Source organism: Chiloscyllium plagiosum, unplaced genomic scaffold (assembly GCF_037043375.1).
Source record: "Chiloscyllium plagiosum isolate Xiang-an unplaced genomic scaffold, Cpla_swu_hap1 HiC_scaffold_3, whole genome shotgun sequence".
In the NCBI taxonomy this organism is placed as follows: Eukaryota; Metazoa; Chordata; class Chondrichthyes; order Orectolobiformes; family Hemiscylliidae; genus Chiloscyllium; species Chiloscyllium plagiosum.
In genome coordinates this window covers 59,226,602-59,253,672 of record NW_028270141.1, presented here as the reverse complement: position 1 = coordinate 59,253,672, position 27,071 = coordinate 59,226,602, and the positions used below count along the sequence as shown (strand labels likewise).

General features: G+C 42.2%; 1 protein-coding gene across 5 annotated transcripts in view; it reads right to left on the bottom strand.

The window, feature by feature from the left end:
* The window catches only part of LOC122548623 (uridine-cytidine kinase-like 1), a 205,683-nt gene that overhangs the window by 39,573 nt on the left and 139,039 nt on the right, over positions 1–27,071 (bottom strand). For 3 of the 5 annotated variants that reach the window (XM_087979769.1, XM_087979772.1, XM_087979791.1), the window contains exons 8-12: positions 22,261–22,277; positions 20,988–21,007; positions 8,195–8,288; positions 771–864; positions 196–258 (exon numbers count right to left, since the gene is read on the bottom strand). In XM_087979769.1, coding sequence (XP_087835895.1) covers positions 196–258; positions 771–864; positions 8,195–8,288; positions 20,988–21,007; positions 22,261–22,277 — 288 coding nt within the window. Of the gene's footprint in view, positions 1–195; positions 259–770; positions 865–8,194; positions 8,294–20,987; positions 21,008–22,260; positions 22,278–27,071 lie in introns of all 5 variants that reach the window. The other 2 variants (XM_087979785.1, XM_087979778.1) reach the window with 2 other exon arrangements.

Below are 27,071 nucleotides of genomic sequence, written 5' to 3'. Positions count from 1 at the left end.
ATTTCTAAAGAGTTCACTTGTTCCCACATACTATATCATCCTTTTATCTGCTTATCCTCTCAAAAACAAAAAACACTTGCTATAAAAATCTGACAAAAATATCACACAACACTTGAGGGATTTTACAGAAGCCTTGTGTAAAATTAATCATCAGTAAATTTGTGTAGACTTCCTAGAAAAAAGTGAGATGCTCACCCTTTTTCCACCAAATCTCTTTCCTTCATACAGTTCTCCTTGAGGCGTTTCCACTGTAACAGGCTACAAATATCAATCAGAAATGAGATTCAGTAATCAGTAAAAGAAGCAGTTTGCCTTCAATTATTTTCTGACAGCAAATGCCAATTTGGAAATACTGGATTTGAGCCAGACCATAACACAGATCATGGTGTGAGCCTCATTCTGTTACTTTGTAAGATAACAAGAGGAAAGAAACAAAGAAATACATGGGATGTAATGATTTAAAAACTGGGTATTCAGCCCAATGAATCAATGTTGATGTCTTATTTTCCACTGAGTATTCCCAATTCCTTAAGCCTTCTCTGTTCCTAAATACTTTTCATTCATTTCTACTTTCAACTGAAAAATCACCCCCGCTATTTTTTGTTCTAATGAAAACAAATCAAAGGGTTCAGTTTCACCAAGAATGGTTAAGTTTGCTTCTACAATTGCAAAACTAAATCAAACCAAGTATCAAGTCAAACGCATTTTTGTTTTGCTTATCAAGTCCAAAACTCTGTGATTTCAATGATAATCACAGGTGAAAATCTTACCTTGAGTGGCAAGAAAGAAAGGGCGTGTTCAATTAGTAACCTCATTAATCTCTTTGAATAGAAAATAAACTCATCTCGACTGGTTTCTTTATTTCTGTTCAACAGACAAAATGTAATAAAATATTACATAAGCAATAACGGTTCTGAAACACCATTTATGACTAGGAGAAAGCGAGGACTGCAGATGTTGGAGATTAAAGTCGAAAAAGGTGGCGCTGGATAAGCACAGCAGGTCAGGCAGCATTTGAGAATCAACTTTTCAGGCATAAGCCCTGCATCAGGAAGGTGAGTTGCACGGAGGGGGGGGGAGCTGGTGGAAAGAAGACTGAGACATAAATAGGAGGGTTGGGGTGGGGCTGGGGGGGGGAAGATTGCTGGGAAGGCAATAGGTAAATGCAGGTGGGGAGCGATAGTGATAGATCGGAGTTGGGGTTGGAGTGAATAGGTGGGATCAGGTAGGACAGTCCAACAGAACAGTACAAAGTTGGAGGGCTGAATCTGGGATGAGGTGGGAGAGGGAAGATGAGGAAACTGGTGAAGTCAATGTTCATGCCGCGTGGTTGGAGTGTCCCGAGGCGGAAGATGAGGCCTTCTTCCTCCAGACATTCGATGGCTTGGGACCCTCCAACTATCCACTTCACCCTCCCCTCTGACCTATCACAATCCCCCCCACCTGCATTTACTTATCGCCTTCCCAGCAACCTTCCCTCCTGCTCCACTCCCACTCTCTTATTGATCTCTCAGCCCTTTCTCCACATCATCCCCCCCACACCATTACCATCCTACCCATATGCATGCCAGCTTTAATCAAAAGATTAACCACAGATTAACATCGACATTTTGAAATTAATTGAAAATTACATTGATTATCTGACACATCCAACAAAAACAAAACTAAATCCAATTTAGTTATGTACATAACAACAGAATGAAGGAACACCGAAACTAATTGAACGTTTCCAAGGTCATTTACTTCAAGTGAAAAGCTCAAATAGAAAGCTTTAGGATCCTCCTCCTATCTTCCTACATCAGCCTTGGCCCTGCAGTAGTATTGCCACTTAAACTAAAAGATGATTAATTCAGTGTTCATTCCAGAGAGTTGATGCATGCAAGTTGCCACTTTGAACCTCAATACTTCTGGGTAATCCAAGGTGGAGAACAGGAAAAATTTCTGGCTGTAACAGCTGCTCCTTTATTGAGGTATTTTAGGTGCTGGAGGGGATTTCCTCGAATTCCAGGAGCAGCAATTACTGTTTTATATGCTTTTGCATTGTTTTGGAACTTTGGAAAAAAAATGTCAAGAAAATGGGGGAGATACTAAATGAGTATTTTGCATCAGTATTTACTGCTGCGGAAAAGGATATGGAAGATATAGACTGTAGGGAAATAGATAGTGACATCTTGCAAAATGTCCACATTACAGAGGAGGAAGTGCTGAATGTCTTGAAATGGGTAAAGGTGGATAAATCCCCAGGACCTGATCAGGTGTACACGAGAACTCTGTGGGAAGCTAGAGAAGTGATTGCTGGGCCTCTTGCTGAGATACCTGTATCATCGATAGTCACAGGTGAGGTGCCGGAAGACTGGAGGTTAGCAAACGTGGTGCCACTGTTTAAGAAGGGTGGTAAGGACAAGCCAGGGAACTTTGGACCAGTGAGCCTGACGTCGGTGGTGGGCAAGTTGTTGGAGGGAATCCTGAGGGACAGGATGTATATGTATTTGGAAAGGCAAGGACTGATTAGGGGTAGTCAACACGGCTTTGTGTATGGGAAGTCATGTCTCACAAACTTGATTGAGTTTTTTGAAGAAGGTGAGGAGTAGAGGGATACAGATGCTTAGGAATTGACCGACAGGTTTAGACAGTACATTTGGATCAGTTCAGGCTTAGAGGGCCGAAGGGCCTGTTCCTGGGCTGTAAATTTTCTTTGTTCTTTTAAGTAACAAAGAGGGTTGATGAGGGCAGAGCAGTAGATGCGATCTATATGGACTTCAGTAAGGCGTTCGACAAGGTGCCCCATGGGAAACTGGTCAGCAAGGTTAGATCTCATGGAATACATGGAGAACTCGCCATTTGGATACAGAACTGGCTCAAAGGAAGACAGAGGGTGGTGGTGGAGGGTTATTTTTCAGACTGGAGGTCTGTGACCAAGTGGAGTGTCACAAGGATTGGTGCTGGGTCCTCTACTTTTTGTCATTTACATAAATGATTTGGATGCGAGCATAAGAGGTACAGTTAGTAAGTGTGCAGATGACACCAAAATTGGAGGTGTAGTGGACAGTGAAGAAGGTTACCTCAGATTACAACAGGATCTTGACCAGATGGGCCAATTGGCTGAGAAGTGGCAGATGGAGTTTAATTCAGATAAATGTGAGGTGCTGCATTTTGGGAAAGCAAATCATAGCAGGACTTATACACTTAATGGTAAGGTCCGAGGGAGTGTTGCTGAACAAAGAGACCTTGGAGTGCATAGCTCCTTGAAAGTGGAGTCGCAGGTACTAAGAATTGCTTTCCCAAAATGCAGCACCTCGCATTTATCTGAATTAAACTCATTCTTCCACTTCTTAGCCCATTGGCCCATCTGGTGAAGATCCTGTTGTAATCCGAGGTAACCCTCTTCGCTGTCCACTACACCTATTCATATACCCATCCGTGTGGGCAGCACAGTGGCACAGGGGTTAGCACTGCTGCCTCACAGCGCCAGAGACCCGGTTCAATTCCCATCTCAGGCGACTGTCTGTGTGGAGTTTGCACATTCTCCCAGTGTCTGCATGGGTTTCCTCTGGGTGCTCCGGTTTCCTCCCACAGTCCAAAAATGTGCAGGTTAGGTGAATTGGCCATGCTAAATTGCCCGTAGTATTAGGTGAAGAGATAAATGTAGGGGAATGGGTCTGGGTGGGTTGCGCTTCGGCGGGTCGGTGTGGACTTGTTGGGCCAGAGGGCCTGTTTCCACACTGTAAGTAATCTAAAAACCTCCAATTTTGGTCTCATCTACTTCCTTTTATTGGTCAGAGTATTGAGTACAGGAGTTGGGAGGTCATGTTGTGGCTGTTACAGGACATTGGTTAGGCCACTGTTGGAATACTGCATGCAATTCTGTTCTCCTTCCTATCGGAAAAATGTTGTGAAACTTGAAAGAGTTCAGAGAAGATTTTACAATGATGTTGTCAGGGTTGGAGGATTTGAGCTATGGGGAGAGTCTGAACAGGCTGGTGCTGTTTTCCCTGGAGCGTCGGAGGCTGAGGGGTGACCTTATAGAGGTTTACAAAATTGATGGGAAGGGATAGGATAAATAGACCAAGTATTTTCCCTGGGGTCAGGGAGTTCAGAACTAAAGGGCATAGGTTTAGGGTGAGAGGGGAAAGATATAAAAGTGACCTAAGGGGCAAGGTTTTCACGCAGAGGGTGGTATGTGTATGGAATGTGCTGCCAGAGTCAGTGGTGGAAGCTGGTACATTTGCAACATTTAAGAGGCATCTGGATGGGTATATGAATAGGAAGGGTTTGGAGGGATATGGGTCCGGTGCTGGCAGGTGGGACTAGATTGGGTTGGGATATCTGGTCGGCATGGACGAGTTGGACTGAAGGGTTTGTTTCCATGCTGTACATCTCTATGACTCTGTGCCAAGTGATAATCTTTACAAGGTACATCCTTGACTGTAGTGTACTTTGGACTTGCTGAGAACTGAAAGTTAAAATAGAAATGCAAATCCTTTCTTTAAGTGATTTATATATGCATTCAAACTAGGTTAGATGATTGCTTTATAATTTTCACCAATATATTTTAGATTGGCTTGATGTTTAACAAAAGCATGACCTGCCCCTCACAAAGCCATGCTGACTGCCTTTAATCACACTATGCTTTGCCAAATATTTATAAATCCTATCCCTCAGAATTCTTTCCAAAACTTTGCTGACCACAGACATAAGACTGAATGATCTGTAATTGCCAGAGATTTCCCTATTCCCCTTCTTGAAAAGGGGAACAACATTCGCCTCCTTCGAATTCTCCTGTACGACTCCCGTGGAGAGAGTGAGGAGGCAAATATCCTCAGCAGCGGCTTAGCAACCTCCTTTCTTGCTTCCCGGAGCAGCCTCAGATAAATCTGGTCTGGCCCTGGGGACTCATCAATCTTAATGTTTCCCAAACTTTCCAGCACATCAACTTCATCAATCTTGATCTGGTCAAGACTGTATCCCAGCTCCTCAAAGTTTTCATTTACAACGAGGTCCCTTTCCTTGGTAAAAATTGAAGCAAAAAACTCATTAAGGGCTTCGCCTATCTGCTCAGACTCCACGCACAAGTTCCCTCCGCTATCCCTGATCAGCCCTACCTTCTCCATTATCATTCTCTTATTCCTCACATATGAGTAAAATGCCTTTGGGTTCTCCCTAATCCTTCTTGCCAAGCCTTTTTCGTGCCCCCCCCTCCTGGCTCTCCTCAGTGCATTTCTGAGCTCCTTTATAGCAAGCCTGTAATCATCTAAAGCTGTGCTAGATCCTTGCTTCCTCCACCTTACGTAACCTGCCTTCTGCCTTTTGACGAGAAATTCCTCTGTTCTCGTCATCCAAGGTTCCTTAATCTCACCCCTTCTTATCTGTCTCAGAGGAACAAATTTGTGCATCACTCGCAACAACTGCTCCTTAAATAGTCTCCACATATCTGCTGTGCCATTTCTGTGGAACAATTGCTAAGGTAAATTGTTGTTTTGGTCAATTGCAGTTGTGGTCACTGTCACCAAAGTGCTCTCCCACCGCGAAACCTGACACCTGTCCTGGCTCGTTGCCGAGCACCAAATCCAAAATGGCCTCTCCCCTGTCGGTCTATCTACATATTGAGTAAGGAAACCCTCCTGAACACAACTGACAAACACAGCTCCATCCACACCATCTGCACTTAGGAGGTTTTAGTTGATATTGCTGAAAATGTGTTGCTGGAAAAGCGCAGCAGGTCAGGCAGCATCCAAGGAACAGGAGAATCGACGTTTCGGGCATAAGCCCTTCTTCAGGAGGTTTTAGTTGATATTGGGATAGTTGAAATCATCCATAACAACAACCCTGCTACTTCTGCATTTTTTCATAATCGGCCCGCCTATGAGTTCTTCAATCTCTCTACTGCCTATTAGTTCTTCAATCTCTCTCTTTGCGGATGATACGAAAGTCGGAGGAGTTGTTGACAGTGAGGAAGGATGTGGCAGGTTACAGCGGGATATAGATAAGCTGCAGAACTGGGCAGAAAGGTGGCAAATGGAGTTCAATGTAGCTAAGTGTGAGGTGATTCACTTTGGTAAGAGTAACAAAAAGATGGGGTACTGGGCTAATGGTCGGATACTTGGCAGTGTGGATGAGCAGAGGGATCTTGGTGTCCATGTACACAGATCTCTCAAAGTTGCCACCCAGGTAAATAGTGCGGTGAAGAAGGCATATGGCGTACTGGCTTTTATTGGTAGAGGAATTGAGTTCCGGAGTCCTGAGGTCATGTTGCAGTTGTATAAGACTCTGGTGCGGCCGCATCTGGAGTATTGTGTGCAGTTTTAGTTGCCATACTATAGGAAGGATGTGGAGGCACTGGAATGAGTGCAGAGGAGGTTTACCAGGATGTTGCCTGGTATGGTAGAAAGATCGTATGAGGAAAGGCTGAGGCACTTGGGGTTGTTTTCATTGGAGAAAAGAAGGTTTAGGGGTGACTTGATAGAGGTGTACAAGATGATTAGGGGTTTAGATAGGGTTGACCGTGAGAACCTTTTTCCACGTATGGAGTCAGCTATTACGAGGGGGCATAGCTTTAAATTAAGGGGTGGTAGGTTAGGGGTAGGTTCTTTACTCAGCGAGTCGTGAGTTCATGGAATGCCCTGCCAGTAGCAGTGGTGGACTCTCCCTCTTTATGGGCATTTAAGCGGGCATTGGATAGGCATATGGAGGATAGTGGGCTAGTGTAGGTTAGGTGGGCTTGGATCGGCGCAACATTGAGGGCCAAAGGGCCTGTACTGCGCTGTATTCTTCTATGTTCTATGTTCTATGCTATTAGGTGGTCTGTAGAAAACCCACAAAATGGTGGCTGTTCCCTTGCTGTTCCTAACTTCCACCCATACCTAAAATAAGGTTTCATTGCTTGCCCCATTAACATCACTCTGTACATATTAAGGTATGGATTTTCAGGATTATCTGAGTTCTTGTGTCAAGAATCCTGACACGATTCAACACAATCCATCACTCCTATTACCCACTGATATGTCTACTTCCTTCAGGTTTCTGCTATGAGCGGATTGACTGGTCAATCATTCACAGTGCCTGGAGTAGTTTTGATCCAAGTAGTCTAGATAAGGATGGGTTGTTTCTACTGGACATTTAACTTGAAGCTGCCTCACTCTCAACATATGAAAACTCATGAGCCTGATTCATTGACAACACAACTAGAATCTCCTCAAAAATTATAGGGTGAGCAGCATAACTCACAACAACATGGCAATCATCCTCTAACCAAAGTATGAACATGTGTACATATGGTTCACTGAAAGGTGAAATACAGAACTTCAGCCATCCTTGACCTAATCACAGTAAGGAAACAACACCTGGAGATACAAGTATGTGATCTTACGCCCAACCTCAAATTAATGCTCAGTGGTTAGCACTGCTACCTCACAGTGCCAGGGAACAGGGGTTTGATTTCAGCTTTGGGTGACTATCTGTGTGGAGTTTGCATGCTCTCCCCATGTGCGTGTGGGTTTTTCTCTGGGTGCTGATTTGATCTCCAGTCCAAAGATGTACAGGTTAAGTGGATTGGCTATGCTAAATTTCTCCATAGAGTGCAGGCTAGGTGGAGTAAATGTGGGGTTATGACAATAGGATGGATGCTGTTTGGAGTGTCGATGCAGACTCGATGGGCCAAATGGCCTATATCTGCACTGTAGGGATTCTACAATTATTCTGTGATTCTAACATTTTCCACCAGCTAAAATTCCAAATCTCAACTTTTATTGTAATTATGAAAGGCCTAGATCCTTTTAGAAAACTGGGAGGACCTACACCGGTAAATTCCTTGATAGTTTGGATACTTCATACACTTAAATGATAGATAACTCTGCCTCCAGATTATTCCTTCATTAAGTGCTGGAAAAGCACAGCAGCTCATGCAGTATCTGATGAGCAGGAGAAACTACGTTTTGGGCATAAGCCCTTCATTATGCCCGAAATGTCATTTCTCTGGCTCCTCAGATGCTGCCTGACCTGCTGTGCTTTTGCAACACCACACTCTCGACTCTGATCTTCCTCATATGCAGTCCTCAGTTTTTCCTATTCCTTCATTGAGTATACCCATTTGCTGTACAAATAAGATGTTAGCAGTCTTCCTACCCTTTTGGTAAGGTACTCTGCTTCACGTAAATCATACATTTCTTAAAACACATGAAAGCACATCTGAAGTTACCTGATAATTGTGTGCAATCCTCTAACCTGTGGTGTACTTTCAAGGACACTTAGCTTATCTGGCAGAGGTTGGCCTTGGTGGGCAGAGGCAAGGGCTGCTCTATGGAAATAAACAAAAAGTTAGCATCAGGTGAAAAATTTGACCCACAATAATATTCTTTAGTAATTGCAAAATTAAACTTTCCTACAGTAAACAATGCTGGTAGAGAACAATACAAAACATTTGTTATAAATTACTTAATTCTAAAATTTGGCAACTAGCAAAACTGGTTCTGTACTTTTAAAAAGAAACTATCCCTTCTGTTGGCACACTAGACTTTAGTAAAGCCTTTGATAAGGTCCCACATGGCAGGCTAGTCATGAAGGTTAGGTTGCATGGGATCCAGGGAGAGCTAGCTAATTGGCTAGAAGGTAGGAAGCAGAGAGTGATGGTAGAAGGTTGTTTCTCTGACTGGAGGTCTGTGACTTGTGGTGTGCCACAGAGGTCGGTGCTGGGACCTTTGTTATTTATTATTTACACAAATGATCTGGAGGTGAATGTACAAGGCACGATTATAAGTTTGTGTATGATACAAAATTAGGAGGTATCATTGATAGCGAGGAAGGTTATCAAAAATTACAGAGCGATCTTGATCACATGGGGAAGTGTGCTGACGATGGACAAATTCAATTCAATACAGATAAGTGTGAGGGGTTGCACTTTGGAAAGTCAAACCAAGGTAGGATTTATACAGTAAATGATAAGAAGCTGAGGAGTGTTGTGAAACAGAGGGATCTTGGGAGTACAAGTACATAATTTGTTGAAAGCGGCGTCTCAAGTAGACAGGGTGGTGAAGAAGGCACTTAGCATGCTGGGCTTCATCAATTGATGCATTGAATGCAAGAGTTGGGACGTTAAGTTACAGTTGTAAACGTCGTTGGTGAGGATGCACTTCAAGTATTGAGTACAGTTTGGTCTGTTATAGGAGAGACAGAGTTAAACCTCAAAGAGTGCAAACAAGATTTATGAGGATATTTCCAGGACTAGTAGGCCTGAGTTATAGGGAGAGGTTGGCCAGGATAGGACTTCATTTCATGGGACATAGGAGAATGAGGGGTGACCTTACTGAGGTGCATAAAATCATGAGGAACAGAGATAGGATGAATGCATTTAGTCAGGGACAGGGCATTGAAAATTAGAGGGCATAGGGTTAAGGTGAGAGGGGAAAGATTTAAAAAGGACCTGAGGGGCATTTTTTTCATACAGAGAGTGGTGCATTTATGGAATGAACTGCCAGAGAAAGTAGTTGAGGCAGGTAAGATAGCAACATTTAAAAGACATTTGGAGAGCTACATGGAAGGGAAACGTTTAGAGCGACATGGACCAAATGCAGGCAATTGGAACTAGCTGACGGTAAGCATGGACCAGTATGGGCTGAAGAGCTGGTTTCCATGCTGTGTTACTCTATGCCGAGAATTTCTATCTTCGATAAGATCACTAAATTTGAATTATTTCCATAATGTTCAGGAAAGGTTTTATGTCAAGCTTTTAAATTTCAATAATATCTTACATCAATTAAACTTTCAAGCGGAAAGTTATATTCTATTAACTTGACTAACAAAATAGTCAACAGGAATTGTAAAAGCTGGTGTTACAAACTGATCCTAAACTCAATTCCAAATTAGTACTGAATTAACTGGCCTCAAATAGGTCAGTGACACTAGAATTAGATACATCTGAGGTGTTGCATTTTGGAAAGGCAAATCAGGGTAGGACTAATACACTCATTGGTAAGGTCCTGGGGAGCCCTCCTCCCTACCTTTTATCTTAGCCTGTTGGACACACTTTCCTCATTCCTGAAGAAGGGCTTATGCCCGAAACGTCAATTCTCCGGTTCCCTGCCTGACCTGCTGCGCTTTTCCAGCAACACATTTCCAGCTCCTGGAGAGTGTTGCTGATCAAAGAGATTTTGGAGTGCTGGTACATAGTTCCTTGAAAATGGAGTTGAGATTGATAGGATAGTGAAAAAGGCATTTGGTATGCTTTCCTTTTTTGATCAGTGCATTGAGGAGTTGGGATGTCGTGTTGCAACTGTACAAGACATTGGTTAGGCCACTTTTGAAATGCTGTGCTCAATCCTAGTCTCCCTCCTATTGGAAGGATGTTGTGAAACTTGAAAAGGTTCAGAAAAGATTTACAAGAATGTTGCCAGGGTTGGAGGATTTGAGCTATAGGGAGAGGATGAATAGGCTGGGGCTGTTTTCTCTGGAGCATCAGAGATTGAGGGGTGACCTTATAGAGGTTTATGAAATCACACAGGGCAAGGATAGCGTAAATAGACAAAGTATCTTTCCTGGGGTATGGCAGTCCAAAATTAGAGGGCATAGGTTTAAGCTGAGTGGGGAAAGACTTAAAAGGGACCTCAGGGGCAATGTTTTCTTGCAGAGGGTGGTATGTGTGCAGAATGGCCTGACAGAGGAAGTGGGGGGGGAACTGGTACGCTTACAATATTTAAAAGGCATCTGGATGGGTATATGAATAGGAAGAGTTTAGAGAGATATGGGCCAAATGGGATCCAATTTATTGAGGATATCTGATTGGCATGGATGAGTTGGGCTGAATGGTCTGTTTCTATGCCGTACACCTCTATGACTAAGTGATCTCAATGCGATTTGGAAAACAAAGGTTTGGGGACCACTGATCAGGGTTATCTCCCTTGACCTGTTGTCTAGTAACAGCTTCTGGAAGCATTTATCTGCAGATACTAAGTAAAGAGAGAGTATTAACTCATGCATGACACTCCCTATTGTTCACTTCTGAAGTCTCACTGTCAAAGCTGATAACAAATCGTGTTGGCGATGCCTCAGATGGTGCTTTGTGCATATGGAATTGTATTCCATCAATACTTATGGGAAAGTATATGATAAGAGAAAATAGAAACTAATACTGAAATTGATTTACTACATAGATTTGCAAATTTATTATACTCAAATTTTAGGTTTTCTCATGTCAGAAACCTGACTTCTGTTTAGCTGTCAGTAGAGGGCACTATACATCTAAAACCTGTAGGGAACCTTATGCTTTTAACGTTATACTTTACACATGTAAAGTCATCCTTTTAACAGTGAAAATAATTTCATTTATAATGCTATATATTGCTAATATATTTACAGATGTTTTAAAATGGGATAACCGGGCTTTGCTTTTAAAATGAAGGAAGGTATACATATCTGACAAAGCATCCCCATCCAAAACATAAATCAGTTTTTCTCTTTTCAGATTTGGATCACATCCTTCCTGTAATAACTCCACAAAAGCTGGTATGCCATCACCAAGTCATTCTTTATTACACACTGATCCAGTTCCTCTGAGAGCTGGCTCTGCATGAACAGAGCCTCTGCCACTCCTGTTTAGATCAGTCAGCCAGGACTTCCCGATTGGAACTAAACTGTCTCTCTTGCTTACCAGAGTCTTGTGGCTGACATTGGCGTACCTGATGCTGTTTCACCCTCTGCTCCAGGTCCTGGAAGATCAAATTTAACCTGGCATGGAGTATTGTCTCTGTTCGCAACTCTGCTGGAGCTATCCCTGTAGTTGCATGGTGGGTGATCCTATAATCAAATAGGAACCAGGCAGGTTTGCTGTCTAGTGAAGCTATATAGGCTGTCCTTTAAGCCTGCCTTCAAAGTTTGGACTGCTCTTTCCGTCAGAACATTGGATGACGGATGCTATGGAGCTGTCCTTATATGCCAAATATCATTCAACTTCTGCAAATACTCAAGTTCCTGCTGGTAAACAATGGCCCGTTATCTGTGACTAAAACTTCTGTGCAGTTTTTCAATTGTGTCCCTGTGTTTGATGAATGAACTCTATGTACATCCTTTTAATGGGCGCTCACAATGACTAAGAACATTCAGCCCATGGAAGGATCTGCCCAGTTGATATGCAACTGAGTCCAGGGCTTACCTGGCCATTCCCATGAATTAGAAGAACTGCTAACAGTAATTGTTATCCTTGTTGGCACTCTGGGCACTGCCCCACCAATGCAGTTATGTTTGCATCCAATCCTGGATCCTGGCCACCAGGCATAACTTCCCACAACATCTTCATTTTGGAAGCCCTGGATGACTCTGGTGGAGTTCAACCAGTATCTGATGGCGACCCCACAGCTGAATTCAGCCTGAAGCTATGAGCGGCACAGTACTGTCCTTTGTAAGTTGCCCCAGCTGGAGTGTGCAGTCCGTTACCAATAAAAATTTACCATAAAAAAGGTAGTGGAGGATGTTTCTGACTCCAAATGTGACCTCCAACCTTTCCTTCTCAGGCATATTTACGCTCTGCATTAGCCCAAGTCCTGGATGCATACACTATTGGGCGTTCCTCCCCATTGGCCTATGAGTTAATACCACCCAAATATCGTAGAGGGAGGCATTGTGTATCAATACCAGATTTCACTTGGGATCAGAGTGTGCCTACACCTCAAAGGACGATAAGTGTTTTTTCACTTAAAGGTGCAAGCTACAGCTTGGGGTTGTGACCATTTCCAAGACAGATCCTTTTTTAAGAGTTGATGCAAAGGTGCCAGAATGGAGCCAAGGTTGTGAACCTGCTGTAATAATTCACCAACCCAAAGGAAGTCAGAGGTTCCAGTACAGACATGGAAGCCAGGCCACCTTTGATTGACCTCATTTTATTTTCCTATGGGTGTAAATTGGTCATCAACTCTCACCCTAGTAGGTCACTTGGAATGCTTAGAATACACATTCACCGCTTCTAACGCACACTTGGTGGAACACCTGAGGATTATGTCGAAGTTCTCTAAATGCTCCTATTGGTCTTCCCTGTTAGTAGCATGTCATCTAGATAAATGGCAACCTGATGTAGACCTTGTAAAATGTTCTCCATTGCCTGCTGAAAAATTGCACAGGCTGAGGGTACCCCAAATGGCAGTCTCATATATTGGTACAAACTCTTATGAGAAGCAATTATAGCATATTTCTGGGAGTCTTCATATAACTGTAACTGCAAGTACGCATGGCTCACACTCAGCTTCATGAAGGGCAACCCTCCTGCCAGCTTTGCGTACGAATCCTCAATGAGAGGGATTGGGTATTTATCCAGCTGGGAAAAGAGGTTTATTGTTTGTTTAAGCTCTTCATAAAGGCAAACCGACCGGTCAGGCTTCACAAACGGTACACCCTTTGCTGTCCATGCTGCAAAATGGACCGGTTTGATGACTCCCTTGCTTTCCAGTCATAGAGGCATAGAGATGTACAGCATGAAAACAGACCCTTCGGACAACCCGTCCATGCCAACCAGATATCCCAACCCAATCTAGTCCCACCTGCCAGCACCTGGCCAATATCCCTCCAAACCCTTCCTATTCATATAACCATCCAGATGCTTCTGAAATGTTGCAATTGTACCAGCCTCCACCACTTCCTCTGGCAGCTCATTCCATACACGTACCACCTTCTATGTGAAAACGTTGCCCCTTAGGTCTCTTTTATATATTTTCCCTCTCACCCTAAACCTATGCCCTCTAGTTCTGCACCTCCCCGACCCCAGAAAAAAGACTTTGCCTATTTACTCTATCCATGCCCCTCACAATTTTGCAAACCTCTATAAGGTCACCTCTCAGCCTCCGACGCTCCAGGGAAAACAGCCCCAGCCTGTTCAGCCTCTCCCTATAGCTCAAATCCTCCAACCCTGGCAACATCCTTGTAAATCTTTTCTGAACCCTTCCAAGTTTCACAACATCTTTCCGATAGGAAGGAGACCAGAATTGCACGCAATATTCCAACAGTGATCATACCAATGTCCTGTATAGCCGCAATATGACCTCCCAACTCCTGTACTCAATACTGTGACCAATAAAGGAAAGCATACCAAACGCCTTCTTCACTATCCTATCTACCTGCGACTCCACTTTCAAGGAGCTATGAACCTGCACTCCAAGGTCTCTGTTCAGCAACACTCCCTAGGACCTTACCATTAAGTGTATGAGACCGATACCCAGCATGAGCAAAACCAATGTAGTGTACCAAATCCCAAGCAAAGACTGCACAAATCACTACATAGGACAAACAGGAAGACAGCCAACGATCCGCATCCATGAACACCAACTAGCCACGAACGACATGACCAGCTATCCTTAGTAGCTACACACTGAGATGACAAGCAACATGAGTTCGACTGGGGCAACACTATTATTATAGGACAAGCCAAACAGAGAACAACCAGAGAAGTCTAGAGGCATGGCACTCATCCACAGATTCAATCAATAAGCACCTCGAGCTGGACCCAAGATACCGGCCACTGCAGCGGACAGCTGGAACTGACAATCGGAAGTGGCAGATACAAATCACTATAAATGCCAGAAGAAACATCACAGAAGCGCTTCATAGGAGGCTCCCAAGCACTGAGGATGTTACCTAGACAGGGGACGAAACGTCTGCAACACAAATTCCCAGCTCGGCGAACAGAACAACAACGAGCACCCGAGCTACAAATCTTCTCGCAAACTTTGTATGAGACCTGCTATGATTTGCTTTCCCAAAATGCAGCACCTCGCATTTATCTGAATTAAACTCCTCTGTCACTTCTCAGCCCATTGGCCCATCTGATCAAGATCCTGTTGTAATCTGAGGCAACATTCTTCGCTGTCCACTACACCTCCAATTTTGGTGTCATCTGCACACTTACTAACGGTACCTCTTATGCTCACATCCAAATCATTTATGTAAATGCCAAAAAGTAGAGGACCCAGCACCGATCCTTGTGACACTCCACTGGTCACAGACCTCCAGTCTGAAAAACAACCCTCCACCACCACCCTCTGTCTTCTACCTTTGAGCCAGTTCTGTATCCAAATGGCTAGTTCTCCATGTATACCATGAGATCTAACCTTGCTAATCAGTCTCCCATGGGGAACCTTGTCGAATGCCTTACTGGAGTCCATATAGATCACACCTACCGCTCTGTCCTCATCAATCCTCTTTGTTATTTCCTCAAAAAACTCAATCAAGTTTGAGAGACATGATTTCCCACGCATAAAGCCATGTTGACCATCCCTAATCAACTTGCCCACCACCGACATCAGGCTCACTGGCCTATATTTCTCTGGCTTGTCCTTACCACCCTTCTTAAACAGTGGAACCACGTTAGCCAACCTCCAGTCTTCCGGCACCTCACCTGTGACTATCGATGATACAAATCGATCTGTTAAGATTCACAGCCAACAGCATTTATGACAAAAATAATCCGCAGTAACCCTTAAAATCTCTTTAAACTCCCATATCTGACAAGAAGTACATATCACTCTACTAAAGGCCATTTTTGCTCCTTCACAATCTACAGACCCAGAAAATAACATTGTCTTATTCCTCTACAAACACTGCCCCAGGTTAAATTAATGGTTATGGCTTATATTTTAAGTTTAATCAAGAGACATATCTCCAAAAACAATTAACCAAGAAAGAACCCACTCTACTCAGTACTGCAGATTCTCTGTAGGCCACACTTAAAACAAAGATTAACTTATCTGATTCTGTGATTTGAATTTCGCCCAACAGTTCCTCCAAGATCAGTTGAGAATTTCACTGTTCATTAATTTTCTTAGATGCACTCCAATGTCCAACAATACATGAATTCAAACAGCAAAGGCAGTAACTGTGCAGGTTCTCTCTCTTGCAATGACCTCATCATGTGCTTCCTTTGTCTGTTCTTCTCCCTTTTAAAACTGCTGTTGTTTTGACTATTTTTTCCAAAGTTCCAAAGCAATGCAACAGCATATGAAGCAGTAATTGCTGCTCCTGGAATTCGAGGAAATCACCTCCAGCACCTAAAATACCTCAATAAAGGAGCAGCTGTTACAGCCAGAAATTTTTCCTGTCCTCCATCTTGGATTACCCAGAACAGTCCTTTGATTGGTGTCTCTCCTTTTGCCCATAAGGTAAATGACACTGGACAGACCTGGCAGAATCATGGATTGCTTTCTGGTCAACATGCAAGATGGCCTTTACTCCTTTGGTAGTCTCAAAACCTTACTGAAAAACTTATGGGTATTTAATTAGGACTTCACACAGGCAGCCATTTTCTAATCGAAAAGTGTTGATTCAATCTAGGTGAATCTTCCTCAACAAATTACACCCTATCAAGCTTGGGCTTGATTTTACTGTAATCAATAGTAACTAAATCAACTGCTTCTCATAAAAGACCAGAACCTAATTTGTACACTTAGTGTGTAAAGGTTCCTTGGTATAGGGTCTCAGTCTAGCCAAGATCTTGCACAAACTTAAGGATTAGACTCCAGGGCGAATTTTGTTAAAGAATAGTTCTGTGATTACTGAATATTGACTTCCATTAGAATTTGGTGACCATTTAACCAGATGTTTATTTTGATTGCTTAGCAACATTCAAATTAGAACCAGCATTCCAAACGAGTGCACTCCCCTGGTTGCTGGCCTCCTCTTACTCAATTTAGGACAAGAATCCCTACAGTGTGGAAACAGGCCCTTTGGGCCAACAGGTCCATACCGATCCTCCGAAAAGTAACCCACCCAGACCCATACCCCCTACCCTATATTTACCCCGGACGAATGCATATAACCTACACATCCCAGAATACATTGGGCAATTTAGCATGACCAATTCACTTAACCTGCACATCTTTGGACTGTGGAAGAAACCGTAGCACCTGGAGGAAATCCACACATGCACGGGGAGAATGCGCAAACTGCACACAGCCAGTCTCCAGAGGCTGGAATTGAACCTGGGTCACTGATGCTGTGAGGCAGCAGAGCTAACTACTGAGTCACCGTGCCACCCCAAAGTGGGACTCCTTTGCTCTCTCAAGTCTGCACTCAGGCAGCAACTAAAAAGGCTTGCCAACCTGGATCCTGAAGAAATTTTTTAACAGTTTGAATGAAACTTGGCTTTGTTTTGGGGTTTTGCTGTGGGATGACTTAAAGTCCCTCAGGATATGTGCCGAGTGAGGCAATGCAATTGCCTTTATTCAAGTGCTGTTCCTCAAGCTCAACAGGAATGGAGAACATGTCCACTTCCATTGGAATACCCTGCAAATCAGGTGCACTTGCTGCATTTCCCAAAGATAAAGCTAGTTGCAGTGTCTGTTTGAAGTCCAGTTGGGCTTCAGCTAGTAGTCGCTTTTGCATGGTTACATCATTAATCCCACTCACTTCCCAACTGAAAACATTCCAGAGGCCAATATTCCATCACCAAGTCACCCTTTATTTATACGTAGAAAACCCTTGACACTAATCCAGTTTCTGCAGAGCCAGCTCTCAGAGTGAACAAAACCTCTGACACTTCCATGTATACCTGCCAGCCAGGGTTCCCTGATTTGACCAGATTAACAGTCCCAATCAGGGAACTCATACTCTATGAGGTCCACCTGGCTGACATCGTTACAATCACTACACTTTCCTTTCAATAAAATTTTGTAGATCCAAATGCAAGTAATTCACAGATCTCACTAACTCATTCAGTAGCTGCTCTCTTTTTGCCACAAACTATATTGCTGCTGCCCAATTCACAGTAAATACAAGGTCCTACGCAATTTCAGAGTCACCTCTTTGCATGATGCCAATCCTGACCTGCTTTCTTACCAGCCACACATCCATGCCCATTCCGCAATCCTATGATCCCTAGACTAGGTTCACCCTCACCCACAACCTTTTCCCTTTGAATCTCTGTTTTTCTCATTCATATTCATGCTCACATTCACTTACATCAGAAACCAGTTAATCCTGCTTTTGTAACTCCCAGATGGGAAAATCTTTGCAGCAAGTATAGGGAGAAGGGTTTGTATTTGTGACAGAAGTTATTGAAGTAAACAGGACCATATGACAGGAGAGGGCGTGGTGGGGCTACTAGAATGAGATTTAAAAGAGTAACATTCTGTCACGCTGCTTGCAACAATGCTCAGAAGGATACTGTTCTATTCTGGGAGTCTCCTAGGCAACCAAGACGACTGACAACCATAATTCCACATTATCCCTGTCATTTTTGAGTTTCATTAACTTGCATCACTATTCACCACACATTCCTCACCTACTACCTCTAATTTAAAATGATTCCTTTCTCTCTTCCCAACTACAAGCTGCAAGGCTTCATTCACCTAAAATTAACTCTCAAAAATTACTTCATTACATCTCATTAAGGACCATTTCACCTGAATGATCCTCTTTTAAACTGATTTCTTTAATTAAGCTTTTGGTCATTCCAAATCTCTTTTTTTGGCTAGGTGCATGACTGTTTTTCCTTTATGCATTTGATATGCCTTCTGATATTTTTCTATGCTAAAGGTAGATTTTACAATAAATTGGTTTGTGGGAATGGACGAAATACACTTGTTTGAATTTCTTTTTTAATACAGTTTCAAGCTGGATGCTTTTTGTAAATAATTTCAACAAGCATTAATTGTTGCTTTGATACATAAGGTTTATACAGTTAATTAGCTACAGATAATTGCATTCTATAGAAAATATTGCATAATTATGAGAATTAAAAGCCACATGTGGAGTTGACTGCCCCCTGTGTCATAAACCTTGAGTAATATGCATATTTCAAATTCTAATTTGTTTCTCTGTTGGATGACAGTCTGAGATGCGATATCTCACTAAAATGAATTGGGAAAGATATGCATGGAACTGTGCAAGATAGCAATTATTTTATTTCTCAAGTGTAATAAAAGCATCTTTAAACTAAATTCTTCAACTGTACGTTAAATAAATGGGTTTTGTTTGAACAAGAGATATTTACAGTTGGGCCTTAATTCATTTTTCTGAATTCCAAACTTTTTAAAATAATCTATCAGGCATTAAAACTACAGAAGGACAAATGTCAAAAGATAGTGCCAATAAATAATGCTCCTGAGGAGCAAAGAGCTACTGGAAAACGTTTTAAAGATATGTGATGTGATATGGTAGCTCAAGTGGTTAGCACTGCTGCCTCACAATGGCAGGGACCTGGGTTCAACCTTGGGTAATTGTCTGTGCGGAGTTTACACATTCTCCTCATGTTTGTGTCGGTTTCCTCCAGATACTCCTAATTCCTTCGACAGTTCAAAGATGTGCAGGTATGGTGCATTGGCAATGCTAAATTGCTTTTAAGTGCCCAGGTACATGTAGGTTAGTTGGATTAGCCATGGGAATGCAGGATTACAGGGATGGGCTGGGTCAGGGTAGGATGCTGTTCAGAAGGTCTGTATGGACCTGATGGACCGAATGACCTGCTTTTACTCTGTAGGGAATCTATGAAACATAAGAGCTAAATTGGTGTATTCAGCAGGTTTGGCATCAGTATCCTCATACATCCCTCACAATTCCAACCAAGTCACTCATGATTTCCCAAAGCAATTTTCAATGGCCTGCATCATTCCACTCCCAAAAAGGGTACCCTTTCTAACCACTCCTCTATGTGTATCCTTCCTCTTCATCTCCAAAGTTCTTGGAAAAACCACTGCATATCAGTTTCCTGTACAGTCTCCCAGAAATGCAATTAAACTCACTCTATCAGTTAACCCCAGCCCAAACTACCTTACATGATATCCCTTTGAATTCAATGAAACATCTCCACAACCTTCAATGAGCTGATTATACTATTCCCTTTTACTACCTCTCCTACAAGTCAGATTGCTATTGCTTGGTTCCCATTTTACATGTCCCATTACAAATAACAATCTCCATACAGTCATACAGTACAGAAACTGACCTTGCTGTCCAACCAGTACATGCCAAATTTAATCCCAAACTAAACTAATCCCATCTGTCTGCTCCTGATCCATATTCCTTTAAACTTTTCCTATTCATGTAGTTATCCAAATGTCTTTTAAATATTGCAATTGTACCCACATTCACCACTTCCTCTGGAAATTCACTCCACATGCGAATCCCTCATGTCTTTTTAAAATGTCTCTCCTCCCACCTTAAAAATGTGCCCTCTCGTCTTGAAATCCCCCATCCTAGGGAAAAGATAATTACCAACTCTATCTACATCCCTCCTTATTTTATAAACTTCTGTCAGGTTGCTTCTCAACCTCCTATGCTGCAGTGAAAGAAGTCCCAGCCTATGCAGCCTTTCGGATGCATCCTTATTTACATGCTACTCCTTTGAACATTATCTGTTGACATAGCAAATACTGATACAAATACATCCATATATATACTGATGTAATTAAGCTGCCCTTTTCCAGACCTGCTCTCATTCTATGAATGCCTCCGTGCAAGTTGTCTTTTGACATTTTCGTGGGACTTTCTCTTTGATATTCCCAAGTACTAATTTCTAAAGTTACCCTAGTTTAACTACTAACAGCACATTGTTCAACAAAATGGAAACATAATAATTTCTCATTATTTCACATATAGTTAAACAAATGTAAATAAAGGAACTTCATGCAACCTACAAATGATAAACTAGGGCTCATTTCTCATCAGCAATTGAAATCAAAGAACAGTTCTCTAATTTGCTGAGTAGGCCATTTCAGTAATAATCAATATATTTATACTGCATTTTTCTAAATTAAGAAAGCACAATGATCATCATTTCAATTTTAAAACAAGAAATACAGAATACCTTCAAAAGTCAGTGCACAATCAGAATACCAAACCTTTTTGTTCACTAGATTCTTAATATTCAAGACACACTGAACTTATTAAAACTACTTGTGAGGAATGCCAAAATAAGAAACAACTTAAGATGCAAAGAAGCCAACAGCAAGAAAAATAAAATTAACCGAAAATTAATATTTAAGGGTTGAAGACAAAACTCAAAATACACAAGTTGTCCTCACATATCCCAGCGAAGTTTCCTCTGTTCAGTTCAGAATTATTCAATGCGAGACAATTGATGAAATAGTCATGGACAGAAAGAGAAGATATCCAGATTAGCTGCTAGCACAAAGAAAAGCACATATGTACCGTGAAAGCAATAGGGAGTTGACCAAAATTCATTTTAAAACTATAGATTTCTGAAAAGAGAAAAAAGATAACTTTCTGATAACAGCCCATTGAATTAACTTCTGTAAACAATTCAGAAGCAACATCACCACGCACTGGGGAGGTGGCTCCCACCCCCATAAATCAATTTCAGAAAATCTCAAATCCTTTAAGATGCAAATGCCTCCATGTATAATTTTTCTTCACCAACTGCTATCCTTGTAAACCACACCAAAAATGTTATTGTAGGTTCTCAGAGTATTTTATACAGTTCTTCATCAAATATAGAAGTGATTAAAAATAGTTACTTCACAATTAAGTTTTAAAAATAATTGGTGCTGAATGTGGCTAATATATATAAGACTGAATTTACTCCCCACTTCCAATATTCTATAGGGGGAAAGAATATAAAATATCACATTTAAATGATTTTTGGACACAACCCGAGTGCTAGTTACTTACATGGTATTTTGTGATTTCATTGGGTGCCACTTATAAATTATGTATATTTTACTTGAACACAAATACAAACTAAATTGTTCATAATTGATGTTGGAGGAAGACAGGGTTCTTTCTGCACCAAAGAATAAATCCATTGGCAAAAACACATTTAAATGTTTTATATATTTCTTATATTTCATACCTTACAGTGATTTCATGCTGTGGTGATTACAGTAAATTCGTTCAGGATTTATCAAGTATTTCATTACCACATTCATCGACATAACTTCAGAAAATTTTCAGTTATGTTTAATAAAAACTGATTTACTTGAAAGCAAAACAGATTCACTACTCAGAAGATCAAATTTAATGCATTTGTAGTTACTTTGTGCAGAATACAGCATATTTTTGAGGTTCACAACAAAAGCAATTAATCAAATTTTCTTGTGGCTGAAAAGGTACCATTTAAATAACCAGCTTCTGTAATTGGTTCTCTGCATTTAACTATCTTGGCACATTATTAAAAAAAGAAGAAGGAGATATTTGAAACAAAGACAGACTGAGGCACATTAAAGCTCTACTCAGATGAGACTTTACTATGTTTTGAAAGGCCATCAGTAGTGCCAATGACTTCATCATGTTCCTTCTCCTTTTTTCGGGCTCAAAACATCACTCTTTTTGTCATACCTTACAGTGATTTCACGCTGTGGTGATTACAGTAAATCGGTTCAGGATTTATCAAGTATTTCATTACCACACATGGGAGGAAAGAAATAAAAATGAAAGTCATTCTCATTTGCGAGATCATTCAATATCAAGCTGCAACTGTTCAAGTACAAAAAAGCAATCTGTGCGCATTTTGCCATGAATAAAACTCATCACGTTTTAAAAAAAAATAGACATTATGCAGAAAGCTGCTCCTAAAATATTCCATTATATATCATCTCAAGTTCATTTGACTGGTATCTGAATATAAACATTAAAATAAATGTTTTCACTGTTATGCATATTGTAATATTACCTGTGGTTATTAGTTTTAATTCTGTTTTTTGGTAATTAGCATTATATATTTTTACTAACAGCCTCTACACAATAGATAAAAATGCAAAAACTGCATGTAGAATTCACTGATCAAAGGTTTCAAATATACCAATTGTCATCTTGATCAAGAAGAAACCATAAAAAGAAAATGCTGAGTAATATCAATTATCTGTTGGATATTTATTCTTAGAAGAATGCATCCATAACATAATAAAGAGTACTCGTAACAGATTGGATTCCTTTAAGGTATTTTTGGTGGCTATGTATAGCACAAAGGATACTGTCACACTGATTGTGCTATTTGCTAACTGCCAGTAGTTAGAAATGGAAAAAAAAACACACAAACAAAATGGCATCCTGACAAGATTTGAGAGAATGGCAGGGTGATAGAAAATAAGTATTCTTCTTGTATTGCACTAAATGAAGATGATCCTATAAGCCTAGATTTATCTTTCTTAATACAGCCTTCTTCACATTGCTGCAGACAGTCTCAAGTAGTACTTACAGATTACAGAGGATGATCTTGAATGGATTCTTAGTAATTACTTGCATTTGTATCTTTTAATGTTTAAAAAAATGTCCCAAACTGCTTCATAAAATTGCATGTAACACCAGGCAGAAAAGTTATGAAAATAGGTGAAGGCAAAAGATTTAATTTTGCAGGAGGCTTTTAAAAAGATGAGAAAGAATTATAAGGCAACATTTGATGTGATTCCAGAATGTAGGAAAAAATGGTAGAATGTTTTGCAACCAAATGTGATGTGTACAAATAAAGGAGAAAACATGAGCATTATTGGTGTGTGTAGGACTAAGCACTTTGATAATAGAAAGGACAGGAAAAGCACAGCATGTCAGGCAGTATCCGAGGAGCAGGAGAAGCGATGTTTCAGCATCCCGGCCTACAAGCCTCATTCCTGATAAAGGGCTTATGCACAAAACGTTGATTCTCCTGCTCCTCAGATGCTGCCTGACTAGCTGTGCTTTTCCAGCACCACACTCTCAACTCTAATCTCCAGCATCTGCAGTCCTCATGTTCTCTGATACAAAGGACATGGGAGTTCAATTCAGGATCAGCAGATTCAATTGGGGTTGGGGGTGGCGAAGGTATGTGGGGAGAGGGTGGGGAAAACACAGAGAGAAAAAGAGTGAGAGGAAAAGAGACAGATGCAACGTGAAAGGGGAGAGAGGAAAAGGAGAGATGGAGAGAGAAAGAGAGGGAGAAAAACAGAAAGAGAGGAAGGGGGGAGAGGGAGAGGAAAAGAAACGACAGAGGGGAAAAGAACCAAGAGGGGAAAAGAAACGAGAGGAAAAAGAAAAGAGAGAAAAAGAAAAGAAAGGGAGAGAGAGACATAGAGAGAGAGAAAGAGCACAAGAGAGGGAGAGAGCAAGACAGAGACAGAGAGAGACGGAGAAAACAACAGAGATACAGACAGAGAGATAGGCACAGAGAGAGAGAGAGGAGAGAGAAAGAGAGAGAGAAAGAGAGAGAGAGAGAAAAGAGACAGAGGGAGAGACAAGAGACAGAGACAGAGAGACACACACGAGAGAGGAGAGAGAGACAGAGACAGACAGAGACAGACAGAGAGACAGACAGAGAGAGACAGAGAGAGAGAGACAGAGAGAGAGAGAGAGAGAGAGAGAGAGAGAGAGAGAGAGAGAGAGAGAGAGAGAGAGAGAGAGAGAGAGAGAGACAGAGAGAGACAGAGAAAGAGACAGACAGAGAGAGAGAGAGAGACTAGATTAGATTACTTACAATGTGGAAACAGGCCCTTCGGCCCAACAAGTCTACACCGACCCGCTGACGCGCAACCAACCCAGACCCATTCCCCTACACCTAACGCTACGGGCAATTAAGCATGACCAATTCACCTGACCTGCACATTTTTGGACTGTGGGAGGAAACCGGAGCACCTGGAGGAAACCCACGCAGACACAGGGAGAATGTGTAAACTCCACACAGTCGCCTGAGGCGGGAATTGAACCCGGGTCTCTGGCGCTGTGAGGCAGCAGTGCTAACAAGACAAGAGACAGACGAGAGAGAGACGGAGGGAGAGACAGAGAGGGAGAGAGAGGTAGATAGAGAGAGAGAGAGGGAGACCGAGAGAGACCGAAAGAGAGACAGAGAGAGATGAGAGAGAGACAGATAGAGAGAGAGAGAGAGAAAGAGAGATGTGTGTGTGTGTGTGTGTGTGTGTGTGTGTGTGTGTGTGTGAGAGAGAGAGAGAGAGAGAGAGAGAGAGAGAGAGAGAGAGAGAGAGAGAGAGAGAGAGAGAGAGAGAGACAGACACAGACAGACAGAGAGAGAGAGATATGAGAGAGAGAGATGAGAGAGAGGGAGATGAGAGAGACAGAAAGAGAGACAGAAAGAGAGAGAGATATAGAGAGGAAGAGATAGAGAGATAGACAGAGAAAGAGAGAGAAAGGCTAAGAGAGACAGAAAGAGAGAGAGACAGAGACAGAGAGAGACACAGGCAGAGAAAGAGAGAGAGTGTGAGACAGAAGGAGAGAGAAAGAGACAGAGATAGAGATAGAGAGAGAGAGATAGAGACAGACAGAGAGACAGAGACAAAGAGAGAGACAGATAGAGAGAGAGAGAGACAGATAGAGAGAGAGAGAGACAGATAGAGAGAGAGAGACAGATAGCGAGAGAGAGAGACAGATAGCGAGAGAGAGAGACAGATAGCGAGAGAGAGAGACAGATAGAGAGAGAGAGAGACAGATAGAGAGAGAGAGAGACAGAGACCGAGAGAGAGAGGAAGACCAAGATACAGACAGAAAGAAAGAGAGACAGAGAGAGAGAGAGAGAGAGAGCGAGAGATAGAGAGCGAGGGAGATGAGAGAGACAGAAAGAGAGACAGAAAGAGAGACAGAAAGAGAGACAGAAAGAGAGACAGAAAGAGAGACAGAAAGAGAGAGAGATATAGAGAGGAAGAGATAGAGAGATAGACAGAGAAAGAGAGAGAAAGGCTAAGAGAGACAGAAAGAGAGAGAGACAGAGACAGAGAGAGAGACAGGCAGAGAAAGAGAGAGAGTGTGAGACAGAAGGAGAGAGAAAGAGACAGAGATAGAGAGAGAAATAGAGAGAGAGAAATAGAGAGAGACAGAGAGAGAAAGAGATAGAGAGAGACAGAAAGCGAGAGAGAGACAAAGAGAGAGAGATAGATAGATAGAGACGGAGAGAGAAAAAGAGAGATGAGAGACGAGAGAGAGACAGAAAGAGGGAGAGAGAGAGAGACAGAGAGATATAGAGAGACAGAGAGAGAGACAGAGAGACAGATGAGAGAGAGACAGACAGACAGACATCGAGAGAGAGACAGAGACAGAGAGATGAGAGAGACAGAGAGAGAAAGCGAGATAGAGAGAGACAGAGAAAGAGACAGAGATAGAGAGAGAGACAAAAAGAGAGATAGAGAGAGACAGAGATAAAGTGAGACAGACAAAGGGAGAGTGAGACAGACTGACAGAGAGAGAGAGATGAGAGAGAGAGAGATCGAGACAGAGAGAGACAGAGATTGATTGAGAGACAGAGAGGGAGAGACAGAGACAGACAGAGAGAGACAGAGATCGATAGAGACAGAAAGAGGGAGAGACAGAGAGAGAGATGAGAGAGAGAGAGAGAGAGACAGAGAGAGAGACAGAGAGAGAGAGATAGATGAGAGAGAGAGATCAAGACAGAGAGAGACAGAGATCGAGAGAGAGAGAGATCGAGAGAGAGACAGAGATCGAGAGAGAGAGACAGAGATCGAGAGAGAGACAGAGATCGAGAGAGAGACAGAGATCGAGAGAGAGACAGAGATCGAGAGAGAGATGAGAGAGACAGAGAGAGAAAGCGAGATAGAGAGAGCGACAGAGATAGAGAGAGAGATAGAGACAGAGAGAGAAAGAGAGATAGAGAGAGAAAGCGAGATAGAGAGAGAGACAGAGAAAGAAAGAGAGATAGAGAGAGAGAGAGAGACAGAGATAAAGGGAGACAGACAAACAGAGAGTGAGACAGACAGACAGAGATGAGAGAGAGAGAGATCGAGACAGACAGAGAGAGAGAGAGACAGAAATTGATACAGAGACAGAGAGGGAGAGACAGACAGACAGAGAGAGACAGAGATCGATAGAGACAGAAAGAGGGAGAGAGAGAGAGAGAGAGAGAGAGAGAGAGAGAGAGAGAGAGAGAGAGAGAGAGAGAGAGAGAGAGAGAGAGAAAGAAAGAAAGAAAGAGAGACAGAGAGACATAGAACATAGAAGAATACAGCGCAGTACAGGCCCTTCGGCCCTCGATGTTGCGCCGATCCAAGCCCACCTAACCTACACTAGCCCACTATCCTCCATATGCCTATCCAATGCCCGCTTAAATGCCCATAATGAGGGAGAGTCCACCACTGCTACTGGCAGGGCATTCCATGAACTCACGACTCGCTGAGTAAAGAACCTACCCCTAACATCTGTCCTATACCTACCCCCTC